The sequence below is a fragment of the Diadema antillarum genome, unplaced genomic scaffold, assembly GCF_040938485.1.
Source record: "Diadema antillarum isolate AM-2024a unplaced genomic scaffold, OU_Dant_1.0 seq00000398_RagTag, whole genome shotgun sequence".
NCBI lineage: Eukaryota > Metazoa > Echinodermata > Echinoidea > Diadematoida > Diadematidae > Diadema > Diadema antillarum.
The window spans coordinates 76,968-98,349 of record NW_027271389.1 but is presented as its reverse complement, the minus strand read 5'-3'; the positions used below and the strand labels follow the sequence as shown (position 1 = coordinate 98,349).

At 38.7% G+C, this 21,382-nt stretch overlaps 1 protein-coding gene across 1 annotated transcript in view; it reads right to left on the bottom strand.

Annotated features, from left to right (window-relative positions):
* LOC139732053 (uncharacterized) overlaps window positions 1-21,382 on the bottom strand; it is a 29,451-nt gene that overhangs the window by 3,136 nt on the left and 4,933 nt on the right. Inside the window, exons 5-18 of the mRNA XM_071642930.1 lie at window positions 20,641-20,827; window positions 19,113-19,229; window positions 18,581-18,697; window positions 17,419-17,505; window positions 16,140-16,286; window positions 14,662-14,868; window positions 13,593-13,885; window positions 12,637-12,702; window positions 9,736-9,847; window positions 5,163-5,361; window positions 4,131-4,664; window positions 2,701-2,932; window positions 1,482-1,542; window positions 559-667 (exon numbers count right to left, since the gene is read on the bottom strand). Coding sequence (XP_071499031.1) covers window positions 559-667; window positions 1,482-1,542; window positions 2,701-2,932; window positions 4,131-4,664; window positions 5,163-5,361; window positions 9,736-9,847; window positions 12,637-12,702; window positions 13,593-13,885; window positions 14,662-14,868; window positions 16,140-16,286; window positions 17,419-17,505; window positions 18,581-18,697; window positions 19,113-19,229; window positions 20,641-20,827 — 2,468 coding nt within the window. The remainder of the gene's footprint in view (window positions 1-558; window positions 668-1,481; window positions 1,543-2,700; window positions 2,933-4,130; window positions 4,665-5,162; window positions 5,362-9,735; window positions 9,848-12,636; window positions 12,703-13,592; window positions 13,886-14,661; window positions 14,869-16,139; window positions 16,287-17,418; window positions 17,506-18,580; window positions 18,698-19,112; window positions 19,230-20,640; window positions 20,828-21,382) is intronic.

Below are 21,382 nucleotides of genomic sequence, written 5' to 3'. Positions count from 1 at the left end.
TTGGTACAGATTTAGCACTCGAATAGACACTGTACTTCAGAGCCTCTTTTCTCAGTTCACACTTTTCCTGAGTGTGTGTTTTCTGTCCAATATTTAGATACATTGTAGGTTAGGAGAGTCCATTTGATTTGAGTTATACATCATTTTAAAGCTTAAAGTCTGCTCTTTCATATTATGCTCTTAACTGAAATGTCATGTCTGGCGACTTTCTGTGCGTTTTGTGATGCAGGGTCACATATTATGTCAGTGACAAGTCAAGGGAATGCATAGTTTTTTTCAAAAATGAAATTTTCTCTATATTTTTCTTATTGTTCTGCACATGTGACATCTATGCAGTGGTAGTCTTCTCATCCAGCAGTACGCACGTAATGTAGCTGCGCATAAACTTTATAAATTCGTAACTTTTGAATGGATTGTCTAATTTACCTAAATGTTTCACTGATACATATGTTCTACTAATATTGCTACATTCACTCAATCCACATGTACATGTCTATGAAGGTGAACCTGTTCTTTAAAGCTCTTTGAATGCTTCTATTGAAACTGTTTGCTCCTTACCTCTTGTGACCTTGGTCACCTGCTGTTCCATGCCTAAAGTCTGGGTGACCTTGAGGACTCCTGTTCTACTGGCATGCTGCCCCTCAGCGGCTGGGGACATCTCCAACAGCTATGGACAGGTGGATACAATATAACATATTGAAGGTTAAACATCGACTGCAGTATGGAAATGAAGTCTTTAATTAGGGTCCAGCTTCATTCTATTGGCAAGGGGGAGTAACATATTGTAGTGTATACGCAGAATATTTCTTGAATTTTGAAAGTCAGGTGCTATTCGCGAAATTGAAGACAGGTGGATATACAATAAAGCATGTCAAAGGTTAAACATTGATTAGAGCATGGGAATGAGGTCTTAGTGTCCAGCTCTATTCTATCAGCAAGGGGAGAAGAGTTGGGTGCTACAAACATCTGATCTTGTTGCTTTCCCTAAAAGGTAAGCCCAGTGTTGTTTTGTTTTGTTTTTAATGTGACACATGGGACTAGCAAAAGCTTACACATCAAAATCGGGGAGATTATGATAAAGATCAATCAGCAAGATGCTTACATGTTTGAGGTATATTTATATGCAGTATTTATTCCAAATTTAGATGGGATATTTCCTTCTTTTGTAAGGATTGCAAATAATAGTTGATTTTTCAGGGAGCCTTTTGCAGAATCCGGAAGACTAGGCTGCTCTGTTGTTAACATCAACACCTTTAAACCTTCATCTCTAGTTAACATTTAATTCAACAGTGACATAACCTTCATGAAGAAACTAAAGTGCATTTCATAATATCGTTCAACTTTATCTTAGCGGCAGTTTTGTTTTGTTTTGTTTTAACAAGCAACATTTTGCTTATTTTGGGTATGATAGTTACTTTGATCTGTGCCAAAGCAAACTTGAACTGCTTGCACTCCAGTTTGTGCAGCTAGGTCAAGCTTACCTTAGTTATGTACTTCTGTAGAGCCACTTCCTTCCAATCTTCTTGTGTGGATGAAGCAGGGCTGAAACAAAGTAATGAGCCATCACGTTTTAAAGGGTGTGTACAGTTCTGGTTGAGGTGAGGATTTAGCTTTTAACGTTTTGCAAGATATTCAGAAACCACTCTATGAGATGTCAAAGAGCATACAATTCTAAGGGGTATCAAAAGTTTATTTGATGAAAATCGGTTTTGAAATGGCTGAGATATCCGAAAACAAGGTGAAACAAAGAGATCCTAATAAAAGGCGTGGCCTGTCACCTTTTATTTTTATCACTTTTTTGGATATCTCAGCCATTTGAAAAGTAATTTTCATCAAATAAACGTTGAATCCTTCTTAAAGTTATAGGCTCTTTCATATTTCAAAGAGGTTTCTCATTATCTCACTTAGGAATGTTCAAAACATGAATCCCCACCTCAACCAGTACTGTACAGTCCCTTTAAACATCCTCAATACCAAAATTACTTACTGACATGTTTATGTGCTATTTCACTATGCTTTGTATCTGTAATGTATGCTATCCTCCAATTCAGTGTAAATGCAGCATACAAATACTATGTAACAGTCTTCTGTATCAATGCATGCATAGATTTACTGTCTGTCTAGTCGGACTTACATAAGCCACAAACACTTCATCTCAGTACTACATAGAATGAAAACACCATTATTTAGACTTTACACCTTGTTAGTCTTTCAAAACAACTAAAATACAAATGATTATAATTCAGTCAGCTTCAGCATATTTTAGCCAAGGGTACTTGAAGTGTAAACACAGATGCCCTCTATTTATCTTGTCCACATAGATTGAAAACATTATGATTTTCTCAAGAAAACAATGTGAACATGATGACATTATGTTCCACCCCCCCCCAAAAAAAAACAAAAACAAAAACAAAAACACAACAAAACAAAACAAGTGATTTTGACAGCTTGTGATGTCATCCATCCTAGCAGTGAGGTAAACATGAAATCCTTCATGGTGGCCTTCTAGATTCTGGTATTGCCACTTGCTAGAGAGCAGAGAGCAGAGAGCATGTAAAATGCATTCACATGACCTCATCATACCAAAGTCCACAGTGAGAATATGAAAATCAAAAAGGTCTTGATACTACAATCTACACACCAACAGATGCAGATTGGAGATTGGAGATTCTGGAGTGAAAGCGAGGAAAAACTGAATACCTGTTTAACTTGTCTAGCGGACCAGAGGAGAGTTCACTGACATTGTGGTCGAAGTTGGAGGGGTGAAATCCCACCCCCGGTCTCTCGGAGGAGGGGTGATACGGAGCCTGGCTGGTGGGTGGGATGTGCAGCATCATGCTTTGGCCGGGGTGGACGTTGAGGTCTGGGGATAGGGTCTTCTCCTTAGTGGGGGAGGAGGTCAGGGTGGATTCATGCTGGCTAATCCAACCCGCTTTACAGAAACAAAGGAGCAAATTTAACATTACGAGTACACTCTATATAACACGAGTGCCTAGGGATTCAGAATTCAGTGCATCAACTTACTAGAGATGAAGTGAAATGCCATGTTTTCTGGTTTGTTCTATGACAGTGCGGCACAAGTGTCGTACTTGGACAATGTGTGTGCTTTATAAAATATACAGATAAAGAACTCACTGCCTTTGTCATCATCATCACCACTATTTATCATTATCCTTATCATACACCTGTAAATTCACATTATCTCTACATGATATAATGTTGGGGCCAAACGATTAGAAATTACACAACATTATTACTCCATAGGCAGGGATCGACACTAATGGTGGCCCGGTGGCCCAGGGTCACCAAAAACACACTTCGGGCCACCCAGATTTCAGAAATGAAGAATTTGGTGGCCTGATTGGGCCACCAAAAAAGGTCAGATGTTTGCCTTTGGGCCACCAAAAATAAAAGTTAGTGTGGAGCCCTGCCATAGGTATTGTAAATTGTGAAACCTTGAACGCAAAAATAAGCCTGAGTGTGATCCTTAATATCAAAAGAATTTTTTTTGTTTTGATTTCAACGGATAAAGTTTTGTGCATATGGTTGCTTTACAATTTCATCTGTGGAGAATGAGAAGGGCATTAGGTTGTCTCGAACACTACGCCCTTATCATTCTCAACCGACGATTTATGGATTCTACTTCCCAAAGGTTTCACTTCTTTGAGTCAATGAAGATACAATGTAACTCAGCAATCACTTTAAGTATTGATTTATAGATGTTGTGTAAGAAATGAGCAGTGATAATGCAAGGAGTACAATGTGAAAACATCTACAGGTACATACAAACAGTGTATTACAGTGTACTGTAAAGCAAGATATTTTAGCAGCATGAAATTTTCAGGAATTGGAGCCGGCGACATTTTTCGCGGCATGAAATTTTCAGCGAATTGCCTCTGGCATTCAATGCATACATTGTAGACAAGAACTTTTGCATGCACTTCAATTTTGCAAATCTTGGCTCTTGCGAACTTTGCAAAATTAAAATGCCCACAAACTTCCTCATTTTACAGTAATACTGTGTGCTTAATGATTGAACCAGACTTATGTAGACTACAACAAATATAGAACTGGATAACATCCTTCCATAAAGGGAATCATACTCTTTCTGTGATGTATAGAGTACTCACATAAGCCATCTTCTTCTGCAAAGCTGCCCCCTTGTTCTTCCTCTACATCAATACCATTTTTCCACACTGCATCTTCACTGTGTCTCTTCAGCTCCACAAATCCACTCTGACTGGTTAAGGCCGTTGAAGCGAATGAGTTGTCGACATTTCTTGTCATCCACTCCCCCAGGTTCACATTCTCACCATCTGAGAAGTCTGGTAAAAAGCTCCTCCCACCCGCAGACAAATTTGCCGGCATCATCAATGTCTGCGTCTGGGGCAGTCTTTCGGCGGGGTCAATTACGGGGGCTTGGGTCCTGGGATCTGCTGACGGCCTGGTGGGGAGCGTGAAGGCAAATGAAGCGTTTGCGTCCTGGTGCGCCACGCCCTGTGACGCTTCGCTCGACAGAACGGGAGTGGCGGGCATCGCCTCCATGGTGTGGAAAGACACCTCCTCATGAGGCGCCGTCTCGGACGTCCCCCTGGACAGGTGGATTTGCCTGAGGGCGAGGCGTGCCTTCTCCTGCGCTTCTTCGATGGCCGCGGAATGGATGTCTGCAAGGTCACATGGACAAAAGAAAAAAAAAGTATGATATTCATACATGTAACTTTATTAAAAAAAGACCAAAAAAAAAAAAAAGGCTAAGCAAATTGGTTGAAATCACTGCTATGGCTGCCGAACTGCAACTTTTCCACACTAAATATTTTGTAAGACTTTGTAAAACACAACGCAGATAACTGTACACAATGAGTTACTGTATTCCACATATATTTCAAAATCAGGATTTGTTAATAGGACATTTTTGTTAGTGTTGAAATTTGCAAAGGAGATTCAGAGTAACAGAATGAAAGAGAAGTATAATCCCTTTTCAAAGAAGTAAACTCAGGAATTTCACAACTTTGAGGTCACATATATTATACATATATAACAATTGCATTTCTGGAGAATATACGTCGGCATGTTCTTTTCAGGAATATCAGTCAACTTACCAAGTTGGCAAAAGACAAAGGCAAAGGGAAATGCATGGGACATCCCGTAAAAAGCACAATTACCTTTGATATGATCTCCCTCTGCAGTACTGGCATGGACTGACTGTCGAAAGTCAGGAACAGTGACGCTGTGATCGTAGTCTCTTTGGCCAGGCTGCTTTGGATGACTGGTGGGTAATATAGCACCGTTTGTCTGAAGAGTGACTGGAGTGTAAGGCTGGAATTTGCTCTGCATTTTTGCCTCATGACCTGATTGCAGCAGCTACAAGTAACAAGGAAATACAATTAAATATGCATTTTCTACATCACACTAACATCAAGCCAAATTGATAAACAGAAATATAGCACCGTAAGAACTTTGACGCAGTTATGAAATAAGCTTCTCTGAGGTCAGCACCCATGTGAAACACATAATTAAGTACAACAAAAAGTAGCTGGTAATATTAACCCGTTGAAGACGAGTCCCGAGTATACTGGGGCAGGTGACTATGGAACATGCGTGTTGTAACAAAATCAGCCCGTCCTCAACGGGTTAGCTGGGGTGGTGGAATGCTATCGAGTGGGGGTGCTATTTCAAAAACTGCAAATATCATGAAGCCTTGACTGAAGCACATGCACACAGTGACATACAAACACATGCAAAGGAAGATATCAGTGTCCCAAGAGAAATGTTTTTCCTCCTTTTTTTCCTTTCTTTCCTTTTTTTCTCAATTTCTAGGAAAGGTTTGAGGGAGTTGCAGCCATGCAGAGAACAACAAGCTACTGTATATAAACCAGTAACAAAAGGGAGAACAGTTGTCATTGCTGGTATAAGGGATTTGTTTGGAAATGCAATGAAGTGCAACTTGCGTTTTAGCATGATGACAAGTCCGTTTTCATTGCCTGCTACAGACAGCTGTGGAGGGAAATCAATGCCACTGCACTTGGCAGTGATGGAACAATTATTAAAACAAATGCGAAAATAGCTCCCACAGGTGAGCCATCCAGGGTTTCATGACAAAAGGGAAGGAAAGTTTAAGGGTGTGGCAGACTGAGCCAGGACGTGGTCGAGGTAGGAGTTATAGAACCTCTTCAGCCATTATTTTTCAAGCCAGTCTGGAACAAGCTTGCAAGCCAAATTGAAGCCAGGTTTCTGTTCCTATCAACAGAGACAGAGTTTTAGTTTTATTGTCACCTATGAGAGAACATGTAACACCCTCACTTATCTCTCTACACTGGCTGCCCATTCATTATCGAATCATGTTTAAGTTACTGCTACAGGTATTTGTTTTTCATTCATTACATGGAACTGCTCCTCACTACAACTGTAGCTTGATTACCCCTTACAATCCTTCTAGGCGCCTTAGGTCTTCAAACTCATCTCTACTTGCTGTACCACAAACTCATAATTCTTGGGGTGATCGATCATTTCTGTATGCTGGCCCATTCCTATGGAATAGACTCCCACAAAACATTCGCAATCTGTCCTCTCTAAGTGAGTTTAAGAGCTCACTAAAAACCTGGTTGTTTAGACAAGCTTTTTTGTAAACATTTCCTTTATTCCTTTTCTCACACCTCTTTTTCACTGGTATTTTCTTTCTGCCTCTCTTTCTTGCGTCATGAGCACCTATTCATGATGGATACCAGCGCATTACAAGTGTTATTATCATAAATGCTCTCCAACCAGCAGTAGGTGCTCTCGTTCATTTTTTCCCCTCTCTTTTACTGTTTCAATGGGATAACCATGATATGACATAAAATACACTTAGCTGTCATGTACTGTATACCATGTGAGATGAAATATCAATGTGCGCTTTATGATTATAGCAGAACAGTGTTTAATAATGTCATAATTCAAATCCAGGCTTAGATACGACTGATATGTTTATGCATATCGTTTGTAGTGATTGTCATGTTACAGTGTTAGAAGAAATTGGGTATAGTCATGCTCCAAAATTTACATAGATCAACCAGTTTCATATATTTTAAAGGTTTTTGTAATTACTGCTTCAATAATTTAGATGGCAACTGGGTCTTGGGACTTTGAAAATAATCAGCGATGCTCATCTATTTAATAGGACCATAGAAGGTCCCCTTAGTTGTAGAATTAAACAACTGTCAATGCTCCTTTTAATGTGTTGAGCCTGGAGTGGGTTTGTGTGCACATGTATGGAAAAAAGATAAGTGTCACCCTTGAATTAAGCAGGCATTTTGTGTGTGTTTTTTTGTTTTGTTTAATAAGGTAGATTGGTCACCATTCTAAATCTCAACAATATATTGCAAAGGGGATATCTAGTGGCAGTGAGTCTACTGCTCGCACCATCATGTGGTAATATTCATGTTATTAGTATGATTGCCAGTGTGGGGTTATAGTTATATCTTTGTTATTCTCCTCAAATGAGTGTAATTAAGAGGTATTGATGAATGTGATTATTGGCTAAACCCTAGTGAGGCCCCATGTTCACCTTTTCAGTGAGTGGTTAACTGGAGAGGTTAAAGGTACTGCTTACAAAACACCCTACCATACAAGAATTTTGCAATAAAGGCTAAAATACAAGGAGATATGACTAGTTTTCTCAATAAACCATAACTGAAAACAGTTTAGTCTAGAAGCATTTTTATTATATAACTATTGTTCACATTTTGTACATTTAACAATACTTACAGTATTAACATTGATTATACCGATTCAAATTTTTACATTAGTTGTTTCCATCCCTACGTCACATTTTAAAACTATTTTGAAACACTAAAGCCGGGTTTTTGCAAATGGTAAATCAAGCCTTTAAGCAGGTGTTTTGTTTGCTTATCTAATTGGGTTGATTGGTCACAATTTTAAATCTCAGTGATATATTGCAAGGGGGATATCTAGTGGCGCTCGGTGTACCGCTCGCACAATATGCGGTAATATTCATGTTATTGGTACAGTATGATTTAAAGCGTGTGGTTATAGTTATCTTTGTTATTCACCTCCATGTGAAATGTTACAAGTGTGATTTGGAGTATTAATGAAGATGATCATTGAGCAAAAACAAGTGAGGCCCCATGTTCACCTTAAACTTAAAGTGAGAGGCTAGCTGCAGAAGCTCTGCAAAACCTACTGTCACAGTTGTAGCGAGAGTGATAGCAACAGAGCGACTGTTGATGAGAGGATGTCACAGCACGGTCATTGCAGGATCTTGAGATATCCAATGTTATATGGGTCTGGGAATCCGAAATAGTGTACAAGAATGCTGCCATGGCAACGGACAATTGAGTGTGGGACTCTGCTGTGGAAACAAGTTGATGTATACCAGCGTGGCTGAGGGTGTCTGTAGTTGTGAACAGCTGATGGTGGCATCTAAATAAACACTTCAGTTTGGTTGGGATACGTATCTGATCAAAATTAAAGGTCCTGTTTACCTTTGGGAACAGTGATTTAAAAAAAAATCAAGATATGACATTCAATGCATATGTGTAGGTCTGTTGTACCACAAAACTTCCTATCATATAAAATTTTCGCAATAAAGCCTAAAATATAAGGAGATATCTATATTTTTCTCAAACAAGTTGATGTATACCAGCGTGGCTGAGGGTGTCTGTAGTTGTGAACAGCTGATGGTGGCATCTAAATAAACACTTCAGTTTGGTTGGGATATGTATCTGATCAAAATTAAAGGTCCTGTTTACCTTTGGGAACAGTGATTTAACAAAAAAATCAAGATATGACATTCAATGCATATGTGTAGGTCTGTTGTACCACAAAACATCCTATCATATAAAATTTTCGCGATAAAGCCTAAAATATAAGGAGATATCTATATTTTTCTCAATAAACCGTAACTGTAGACAGTTTAGTGTGGAAACATTTTTATTATAACTACTGTTCACATTTTGTATATTTAATAATACTTAACATCGATTTTACCTATTCAAATTTTTACAGTGGTTGTTTCTGTCCCTAACTCACATTTTAGAACTATTTTAAAGCACTAATGCTGGGTTTTTATTTCATCTGCAAATGGTAAATCATGTCTTTAATGGCAAGCGTGACTATTTGACTCTGGTGTAACCCATGTGACCATCAGCTACGTACGTCAAACAAAAGGTGCACTCGCATTTATGAACATTTTGAAGACACCTTTGGCTATTATCAGATATGACTAGTGATTATGTTTGTCTGGTAATCAGCTGAGAATACAGCATACCTGTTGAAAAGACTAAAGGGTTATCACTCATTCATAAAGTTATTAGTTTATTGACGGAAAGAGGAACCATTTTGCTTCCTTGAACACCACTGAACACAACTAAACTATAACCTACTTGGACAACAAGTTCTGATTTCACCAGGTCTTTCCAAAATCATCCTTCCATACTTCCCACTTGATTCCTCACCACAGCCCTAACTTCTGAAATACATCACTTTCATTTATCTACATGTACAAAGTATTGTATATTCTTTGGGACCTTTTTAAACAAGCTGTGCTTTACTTTTGATACTAGGTTCCTCACAACATCCAGTGTATTATAACTTGCTTCAATTTTGTAATACTGATAGACACTGTATGTACAGTCAGGTACATGTTCCCATGATGTGTATGTGTAAATGCTAACTATGCGAATGTCTATGAATGCAAACTGAAACTGAAACAGACACTCGGCCCCACCTAGTACTTACCTTTGGGTTAGTGATGGACGGTCTAGGAGAAGAGTCGATAGCACTGATCATCATGACAGCCTCGTTGCACTGAGCCTGTAGGAAAGTCTGCAGCTTACCCACCATCCCAAACCTACATGGAACACATACAACAAACAAATAAACAACCAAACAAACATGCAAACAAGTAAACACACACAGAAACAACAACAAAAGGCAGCGATGGTGCAATGAAATCCGGGGGGCATTTCATGAAGCGTTTTGTCAGATATTTCGTCTGACAAAATGTTAAAAGCTACTGAAATCCTTGCATCTGATTGTTTGAGAGCAAATTTGTCCAACAAGTTGTCGGACAAAAATGCTTCATGAAATGCCCCCCTGAGCCATTCTATGGATCATGCTCAACGAACGTGATTTGCACTTACATGACTGGAAGGACGCCATATGACATCAAGTCTTCTGCAATACATTTTTACAGAATGGGAGAGGTTTCAGCTAAATTCGTCTTGAGATGAGAAAGTTCTAGAATTTCAAAAAGCTCATGTTTTTAAATCTGATAGTTTTATTGGTTATTACAACTTATAATATGCAAATTAGTTGATGTGAGGATACCATTCACACACGGCACTCCAAGTATTTTATGCACAAAAAGAAAATCACGGTCACACTTTTGGTTTGTTGATTCATACTGTAACCACGTCTTCACTCAAAGTCATTGCAAGTTATTCTAAAAACACCATCCATACATGATGCTATGTGTCTAACATTCTTATTTTTCTTTATTTCATGTCAAAACTTAAGAGGAATATAGTGAAAATTTGTGACTAGGCCAATGAGAGACTTCAGTGGACATGCCATCATCACCTCAAATTAACAGCATCATATATCGCACAAGGCAGGCTGTCGTTACGGCGCTTCCATGCACATGGCAGATTGTCGTTAGCGTGTGGGAGTGTGCATGCTGTTAACAACACTCTGCCATACGCTGGGAAGCGAGTTAACGACAATCTGCCATGCGCACAACGATATGCGGTTGCCACTAATGTTGCTGTTTCATGGAAACACATGAATTTTAAAGGTATAATTTATCATTTGCAGATGAGATAAAAACCCAGCATTAGTGCTTCAAAATACTTCTAAAATGTGAGTTAGGGATATTAACAACCAATGTGAAGATTTGAATTTGTATAATCAATGTTAAGTATTCTTGAATATACAAATTGTGAACAATGGTTATAATAAAAATGTTTCCAGGCTAAACCGTCTACAATTATGGTTTATTGAAGAAAAAAAAGTGATATCTCCTTACATATGAAATTCTATTGCAAAATTCTTATATGGTAGGATGTTTTGCGGTACAACTGACCTACACATATGCATCAAATGTGATATCTTGAACACTTTTTTAAATCACTGGTCCCAAAGGTAAACATGACTTTTAAACTTCAGTCATAGTCTTACTTTAAACTTGGGTTTGATGAAACCTCTTTCATGTTTGATTTTACACTACCGGTATCTACATTTGTATCAGCTCCAACTTGGACATGCTGTAGACTTTCACTATCAAAAAGGGGGAGGCGTGCCAAAGTACAACGTACAAGCAATAAATGTCAAGCGCTTAGTACTTTTACTCTAACAAAAATTCCCTTATTAGCTTTTGATGATGATTATGATAATAATTCAGCCACATTTATGGAGATCAAATGATCCCATTATGCATCAAAAACTCTCAGCCCATTGCAGCTTGGTATCTACTAAATGCAAAGTTGTGAATTCATTGAATAGGCTAGTTTACAGCTGTGCTCTAATCAATGGGTAATTTCAAGACCTCATACACAGCTATTCAATTCCCCTCTCCCTATTAAATACATCTTAAACATTTAAAACCTAACTTGTATTCATTCATTAGTTGTTGCACTGTCTCACGACAGCTTACAGGTAAGATTTTGGGTGGCGGGAACGACCTTTCTCACAAAGGTACCGTACAGCAAGAAATATTCATGGCATAAAATTTTTGCAAACTGGATCTCTCAGCCCTTTTTGTGGCATGAAATTTTTGTGAATTGCCACTGGCATCAAATCCATTAGTGCATACAAGAAGTTTTGCACGCATAATAATTTCATGAATCTTGGCTCTTGCATAATTTGCAAGATTAAAATGCACATGAAAATGTCCGGTTTTACAGTAAGCCTACAGTATGAATGTGCCAGATTACAAACCACAGTAACTGAATCTATGACTGCTGGCATAAGACAACAGGATATGCCACGTGATTTGCTGCATTGAAATATAGAAGGAACTCACTAGAACTTACAGCAATGTAGTCACTGCTAGAGGCAATGATGTAACAAAGGCTCCTACCTGATATGGTTAACCAGCATCTATGACAACACTGCTATCCAGTGTCATGTACTTTAGTAGCTGATCGTACAATGTAATTGACTGCCACCAATTCATGGCATACAAATGATAATTCGAATGGCTATTTGGCGTAGTACAGGTAAATGCTATACTCAGTTTTTACTTTCATTGAGAGTGTTCACTGCTTTGCTCTTCTCATTTGAGCCCTATCTTGCTCATTATTTGTTGGTTTTTTTTATTTTGGTTGCAGGATTTTCAAAAGACTCTTCACGGCTAAGCTGATTTTTAAATTGGCAACACTTCTTGAAAAATTTCAATCTGTTTTCTCTCTTAATACATTAGCATATGTTTGTACGCACATATTACTTTCTGATTTGCAAATTTAATGAAATTAACCAGTTCAATCCGACATTTCCTGAACACAGATACACAGTGAAACTAAGAGTTGCCAATTTAATAATGACATGACGATGATTCTGCAGAACTTTCCAAAGGAGTTGATGGATTAATAGTTAGTCATACAGCTTAAATGACAAGTGAAAGTGGATTTTCAAACTTACTTTTGTTGTTGAATCTTTTCCAGCTTTGTGCTCAATTTGAGGATCTCTTGCTGGCATTCTGTTAATCTGGAGGAGAGGGACAAAGCAGTGGTTGGTATCAAAGGCATGTCAGTAATGTCACTGGGATATCCTAAATGTAAACATCCCAAAAAGGCACCTCATTTGTCTGACTGTGTGTGGTAAGCATATTGGCTGGGAATAATTACTCAGTTGCACAAACTAATGCAGAGATGAGTAACAATTAGGCAGCAGCAGTAATACCAAATCATACAGAAAGACTTTATCTCAGTCTGTAGAGTTAAGGTAAAGGATCTCCAGACGTACTGAATGGAATGTAATACCAATGCCAGTAGAAGAACTTCAATATCATAAACATGTTGGCATTAGATACAGGCAAATATCCAATGAGCATACAGTGTGTCAGAATAAATCTGCACTCCACAATGCCCAAGATGGGAGGATGGCGAAGAACTCCTCACCATACAAAAAAAATATTTCCAAGTTTATTTATTCATTTATTTTATTCAGTCTTATTTCAACAGGGTAGCCCCATCAATAGGCAGGTACTGTTCTTCATGGGGGCCCTGCACATACAATCATAACTTTAATTAACAAACCATAACATTTGCACAAAGTGCAGCATATGTGGACAGGTACAGTTCTTCCACTGCACACATACACTGAACACCTGAATACATACAATCACAAAATAACTATACACTGATCATATACATACTAATCAGACAAAATGATATAACTGTGGTGGGCCTACATACCTAAGCCAAAAGCATTAAAGAAAACTTTTAAACAAAATAATAAATGTTACTGAAGAATGTGATTAATACCCCAACCAAATTAATCTTTGCTTTCATGAATTTGAGGTGCATTTGTGCTCTTTTCCATTACAGACTGTAGATGACAATGGATGTCATCACCATGGTTACACTCCTCGTCACCTGGACTGGTACTGCTGCTGCGCCTCGTTCCAGCGCTGCTCCCTCTGAGCGACCTCCCGCCGGTGGACCTCCTTCTGAGTCCTCAGCTCCTCCCTGTGCCTTTCGCTCATCTCCGCGGCCTGCCTCCGGAGATCCTCCTGAAGGGCGCCCTCTGTGTCCTCCGCCTCCCTCTGCAGGGTCTCCATCTTCTCCCGCATCACCCTCTCGTGCTTCTCCTCCATCTCGGCTCCCTGCGTCGTCAGCTTGGCCTCCCAGCGGGCCTCCTGGAGGCTCAGCTCGAGGGTGGCCTTCTCCTGATTTAATGCAGAAAGTCATTTCATCATTGCAGTCATTTCATAATTGCCTTAAACCCAGAAACATTTGCGGCATGAACTTTTGCAAATTGCCACTGGTATTCAATGCATGTGTAGACACAATATTTCGTGTGCATTTTACTTTCACAAATCTTAGCTCCTTATGAAATTCACAAAAGTTCTATGCACATGAAAATTTCTGGTTTTAAGGTAATAGTATTATGATTCATTCCTCAAATGACACACTGATCCAGCTGGCTTGTCTTGTTCCATGATCAGTACATATGGCCTGATACAAGCCGAGAGTGAACAGGGTTTATGCAAACTTCCTGATTCAAGTCATATCACACTGGCCTTCTCATAAGAATGTTGTCATGTTTCATCAGACTTACATTGTGGACACTGAAATTAGAGAGGAACTGGCAAAATCCACAAAAAAGTGTGAGCTCAGAGCAAAGTACATGCCCAAATAATGGTTTAATGCACACTGCTGTGAAAGATCACTACTCACAATGAACAATGTGATAAATATGTGTATTTGCACTGCAGTACTTTCAAAGTTCCCTTGACGTACAATGCACACGTTGAAAACCTGCAACTGTAAAATGTTTTAGTAGAGTAGAATTAGAGATACACAAACTGTGAACAAAGTATATATGTATCATTCTGAGGGAGTCTGATACTAAGTGAGTCAAGGGGTTAAAATGCAATGTGGTGCTTTGACAGCAACCTGCATACTCCACCCTTGTATAAGTCTTGCAATGCCACCATCCTACCTTTTCTCTCACTGCCTTATCCCTCTCCCTCTGCAGCTCTTCCGCCTCCCTCTTCGCCTTCTCCAAGTCTCTTCGGACGTCTTCCAAGGTCCGCCTCTCTTCATCCAGCTTCCGTTCCATCTCGTCGAAGGAAGCCGTCCGCTCCGTCTCCAGGGATGATATTCGCTGCTCCAGAGCTAGCTCCTTCTCTCTCCACTCCTCTCTCTCCTAAAGGTCATTGACAAAGGAAGTGCTTTATGTTGAGGTAACACCAAATACTGGGTAGGTTATATAATAGTAGCCACTACAGTCAGGGTGCTACATAACTTTTTTTTTTTTACCATTGGCATGGTCGGGCAAGCAGATTTTCAAATTGTTGCAGAACACTCGCCCCAAAAGAAAGTAAAAAAAAAATATATAAGAAAATGATGTAGAAAATCACTTGTAAGTCAAGGGCTTGATAAAACATAATCATATGAATAACATAGCACACATTGATTTGCACGCTGACACATTGGAGTAGCGAATTTGGTTCGATCGAGTGTTGATGTTGCATTGGGGCTTCATCATGTAAGTGATGGAAAGTCGCGGAAATGGTCTATAATAAAGTGCTTTGCAGTCATTATCTTTGGGCTTCTGTGCGGATAACTTTGTGGGCTTTTTTTTTGGGGGGGGGGGGGGTAGTGAAAAAAACAGAGGCTTCAAAACTTTTTGCTTGCTCAATTCAGGCAAGAATTTCTTCCCATTGTTCCAGGACACTTGGCCGATTTTGATTTTCACTTGCCACAGGTGATCAGGCAAGTGCTTATGTAGCATCTTGACAGTGCTTACTTGCAATAAGGCTGGCACAATTGCACGGTAAGTGCGCAGAGTGAGGCTTTAGGCTTGCCTCTCATGGCCGACAGCGCTCCTTGCTAGCACACTATTAGCCAAGGAACAGCCATGGAGTGCAAACTCGCTGTACGTACATCTGGTAGAATTGTTTTGTGAGTGAATGTAGCACATGCATGCGGAGCAAATTCTGCCGTTACTACAGGTGCATAGGGCACTTCTACTTCTCCTTGTGATCACAGAAATTTGACATAGTCGGCTCTCTATGAACATATAACATCTTTGTGTACCCTCTTTTTATAGCATTAAAATTAATCAATAGGTGAACAAATTGAATGTATTTCTACATGCATTGATAATCACTTTAAATATCACTGTTTGGATTTACAAAGGTAAGGAAGTACAAATATAGCAATTGTGTTGAAATCTGATTGATAACAGAATTAAACCATTGAACAGACCCAATCAAGATTACAATGGAAAGCATTTCCATTAACTTATCAAATGCAGTCTTGATCTACAAGCTTTGCATGTCATAATTTGCTATGATCACTATGATTACTCTGGATTTAACAAACTGTTACAAACATGTATTTTTTTTGTTTGTGTGTGTGTACTCCAAGTACATGTTGGTTTTTACTTAAGGTTTTGTGTATTCATATTCATACCTTTGCAAGTCTGTCCTGTAGTTGCTTGACTTGCCGTTCTGCTTTCAGGCAGTCCTCCCCCACAGATTCCAGCTGTTTGTTTGTAAGCTGTGCCAACTTCTGTGCTTCCTCCCACCTCTTTTTATGCTCCTTTTGATGTTGTTTCAACTGAAATAGGGTCACCATCAAAGTAAGTTAATATCAGACAAATAACAAATTAATGGGGATCATATTTGCATGGTCATCTTGCCAAAAGAATATGTCATACTGAGTTCATGGCTTCACTGTTCTATCAAATCATTTTGAATACAAAAGGTGGCTTTTGTAATAAAGTTTTACGAATTTTCTCACAATACAACTTGATCTCATGCAAATTATAGGAGGTGGTGACATTATCACATTTCAGTTTCCTGTTGCCTTGCAAACAAATCTTTGTTTAATCTCTATATCTTTAGTGAAATGAAAGAGACAAATATGTGCTTTTCCCAACGAACAGTTGAGGAGCTGGAATTTTAATGATTTTTAATAACAATAAAAGTTTCTGACTCGAATTAACTCAATTAACCTAAATATTTTCCAAGAGCAAAGCAATGGAAAAGTTGTGACACATGTGATACACTGTTCGGCTTCTTTAAGATTTGTTAAAGCCAACTTGACAGAGGAGAGAAACTCACAAAATAAAGGGATATACTTCTTCACCATCATTCGTGTTTGCCTAACAAGCAACAGTACTGTGAAACAGATATTTTCGTGGCATGAAATTTTTGTGAATTGGAGCCAATGGCCTTTTTCGCTGCATGCAATTTGCGGGAGTTGCCTATAACATTAAATGCATAAACTGTACAAAAGAACTTTCGTGTGGATTTTAATTTTGCAAATCTTGCCTCTCACGAAATTAAAATGTGTGATCATGTACAAAAGTATTTGCAAATGCCACAAAACATAAAGTTTATGGCTGTGGAATTTCAGAAGGGAGGGTGAGTACAATCATACTGTTTGTCTTTCTTCAAACAGACACAGCGTGCAAGACAAATGGCTACAAATTCACATATTAGGAAGTTGAAATTTGGTCAATGGATTAAAAAGCAAAGTTTATTTGGGCAACAACACTTTGTATACCCAAACACTATTCCAATTATGAACACCCAAAGACATGCGCATGGGCAAAATATGCCCTTATCACTTTTGTTTTAGCTCATGGAATAAATTCAAACTGCTGATTTGTTTAGAAATACAGAGGGAATTTTGGGGCCATTGGAGAAAAAAAAAAACCATAAAGCAATACCACTTCGCTACTCACCTGCTCTCTTACGGCTGCTTCTGTCACTCTGAGGGACTCACACTGATCTCTCAACTCTGCAAGTTCTCTCTTCTGGTCTGTGATCAGCTGCAGGGAATGTAGCCAAGGATATTGACAATCAACTCCATGAGTTCACACAGCTTACCATTTCACCCCTCTCTTCTTTGATTGAGCTCCCAGTTAATCTTTACTTTTTCATCATTAACAGTAACCATCACATCTGAGCATGGAGGAAGTACTCAGCATGAATAACCATTGTCTATTTCCACTTCTCTGTTTTTAGGTAGCTGTTAGCATCTAAACTTATTCATGAAATTTTACCCTTACTTTGCCTTTTCTTTTAAAGATTTTGACATGATTAGACCTACAATCCTCTGCTGAATATTCTCTAGCCTTCGTGACTAGATACAATTGTATGCTCATGAGCTCTTCAATGCTGTAGACACAGTTAAATATTATGCATACCTTATGGTATGTACTTCTTTTTTTTGTTAGATAATCAGAAACCTCTTATGAAATCGAAAGAGCATACAATTCTAAGAGGAATTCGAAGTTTATTTGATGAAAATGAACTTAATTGAATTGAACTGAAAAACGAGATATCCCCAAACAAAGAGGCCCTACTATTCTAAGTGTTAAAGTATGTAAAATCCTTCATATCCTTTTGATAAAATAAAATATGTAAATATTATTTCTTCCCTTTGAGCACAAGAAGCAGTTCGCTAGACCTGTGAAAAAGGTACAAAAGCCACAAATATGTGTAATTTTGGTCAAATCCAAGTCATACACTTGTATGTTACCATTTCATGAATCTGGATGTATACCATTACAATTACAAGGTAGAAATATTAGTAAAGTTGTGTTTTGCTGAAAAGCAAATATGAGGAAGTTAATTTGAATCAAAATCATAATTCAGTTATCCCTTTTAAAACTAAAATGTCACTGTCTAGCACTACCCCTTCAAACTTGCCCCTATGCTACATGGATGGGAAGTGTAAAACTATTTACATTTCCTAGACTACTGTGCTGTAATCACTCATGTCACATGAGGGCATCTTGCTTGATACCCTTTTTAACAAATAGAATTATGGCTTACTGTTGGAACACTTCATTGAAACAACAAAGCAGATAAAGAGGTCGGGAGTTGGTGTCACAAACTCACAATCTTCTGCTTCTCGATTTCCAGCATCAGAGAGTCATTGGCAGTCTTCAGTTTCTCCAGCGCTGTCACCTTCTCCTGCTCTCGCTGCCTCAGACTGGCCGACACCTTGGCCATGGTCTGGAGTCAGGGTCAAACACAAAATGGTAAGCAAGAGAAACTAATACTAATTTAATATTATTATTTTCATTATTATTGTTATGATTATGATTATTATTATTATTATTATTATTATTATTATTATTATTATTGTTATTATTATTATTACTATTATCATTATTATTATCATTGTTATTATTATTATTATTATTTTTTTTTTTATCATCTTTATTATTATTATTAGCATTAAGATAAATAACCTCTCAGCCAGGGCTGCCAAACTGAACCACATTTATTCTTCTTGATCCACATCTGTGGCAGACTGTCTCTTTTTCTTCACTCTGCCAAAAGCAGGAAGACAAACTGAAGAAAACTAGATGAGATAAATGTGTACATTCATGACATAGGCAAGATTGACTCTGAGCTGTCTCCACACCTTGTCAAGCTGGGCAATCATGCCGTCCTTCTTCTTCTCCGTAGCCTGGGCAACAGCCAGGAGCTGCTGTACCTCAAGAATCCTGGCTTGGAGCATGCTAATCTGATCCTCACAGTGCTGGAAGAGGAGAGAGAGCAAAGCATATGATACCAGTACAGAGACTCCAACCCCAAGCACCTTCTGATCTGGAGATTCTCCTGCCCGAAACCCCTAGCAAACGGGAGACTCCAAGTTGATGTGTGCGAAGCACGAAGTTCCTATGGTTCTAGATGTTCTCAGGTGCTATCTAAGGCTTATTTTTTCAACATACATAGCAATAAGTAAGAAATCCTTTCCACCGGGAGACACAGAGCCAGGGCGGGAGAAATCAAATCTCCAGCGGGAGAACGGGAGATTTTGCAAAAATGGGTTTTCGGCGGGAGATCTCCCGTCGAAAACGGGAGAGTTGGAGTCTCTGCCAGTACACAAATTTAGTTACAGTGAGAATGACTGTGTCAGACAAAACACAACAAACAAACAAACAAACAAAAATCCTTCTTGTAATTATATTTTTTGTAATGCATTTCTTCTCCTGTTGGTACAAACAGTTCAGAAGCTAGAATCAATCTTTTTCCAGAGAGCTAACTTCAAATCACATTCATGCCTCAAACAAGTCATAAGAAGCATCTAATTCTTGGTATCGCCAATACCGTTTCGTGCACAGAGCAAGCATTTCCAATGCATTATGGGATAGCTCAGGGGACAAACTTGCGTCGGTTTTGGCTGCATATGCACTCAGGTCAAGTTTTGCATTTATCCAGGCATATTTTTTGTTGAAGATGTCTTTGCTTTCCATCATGTGACCAGCACATTGAAGCCTTGCAGTTGAGAACCATGACTCTAGTGACCGCAAATCAGTAAAATTTAGAAACTCTCAGCTCTTTTAAAGCTGAATTATAGCCAATAAAAAAAGGAGTAATAACGTGAGAGCAGACAAATAACTCCATTGAATCATATGGGAACTGGGACGCGCGTGAGACAACCAAAAGCGACAATGGCACCGAGGAATCCCACAGTGCATCTGTGACAGGTCTCTTTAGCGTGCGCAGAAGTTTTCTGTGCATTGGCGATAACGAGAATTTTATCATTCTAAACCTTTATAAATCCAACTTGATGTTACAGTCACAAACTATGTTGCTATGGAAGATGTGGTTCAAGAAGAATATTAGTTTATCACATACAAGCCAGACTAAAACAATAATCCTCCCCTTTCTTGGTGTTTACTAAAAGTATTGGTATTATATGTCTGTCAGAACAACCTCCTTTTAAATTACGCCAGAATTCTCCTGCTGACTGCAAACCGAAATTCCAGCAATTATGTATAGTTTGAAACCATCTACATACAGGGACAGACAGACAGACAGACAGACAGACAGACAGACAGACATACATTATACAAACACAGACAACAATATTTGATGATACGTGAAGGGTTAAACATTCAAACACAGCTTCTGGTACAATTTGTGAATTTCACTTTTCAAATCACCTTTCGCCGGCATCTCTCCCGCTCCAAGCCATCTCGCAGCAGCCTCATCTCTGCTAAAAGGCTGTTATCTGCCGGGCCGACCCCTGACCTTTGACTGGAGGTCAGACGTGAAGTCTGATGAGAGGCCAGCCCACTGTCAAGAGGAAGTCTTTCTGGTGATGGAGACAGACCGTGGAATGCCTGTGCCCTGTATAAAAGTAATTGGCAAATGAACCCGTCCGTGAATGCCTGGTCCTAAAAACCTATCACTTCAGTTTCATCTCCTGCCCAAAACAATTATTGAGGAGACCCTTCAAATGTCATTAAGATGCAAAATACATGCAGAAAATGAATCCAAATGATATGAGCCAGTTTGAAAAATAAGGAAAATGATATACGTATTAAATTGACTACATACCACTGCATGTACTGTACTTTTTTTTTTAGGAACTGGATGGTGAACTAGTCCTCGGTTTCACTGTTGGTGGCAGAATGAACGTAACGTAATGACACACACAAATACATTGATAACGTGAATTAGTGAATTATCCCTTTCATGTATTAAAGTAAACATGAAATTCATTTTCATCATATTTGCTGAACCAAGACAAAGGAAGGTGAAAGCAGATATTGCACTTGATTCATCTTATATACTACATGTATGTCTAATAATTTAAGCCTATCAAACTGGATTGGAAATTTGTAAATCACAGTACAAAACCATCATGGATGAGTGGGACTATTTCATCCTACAGATTAATAA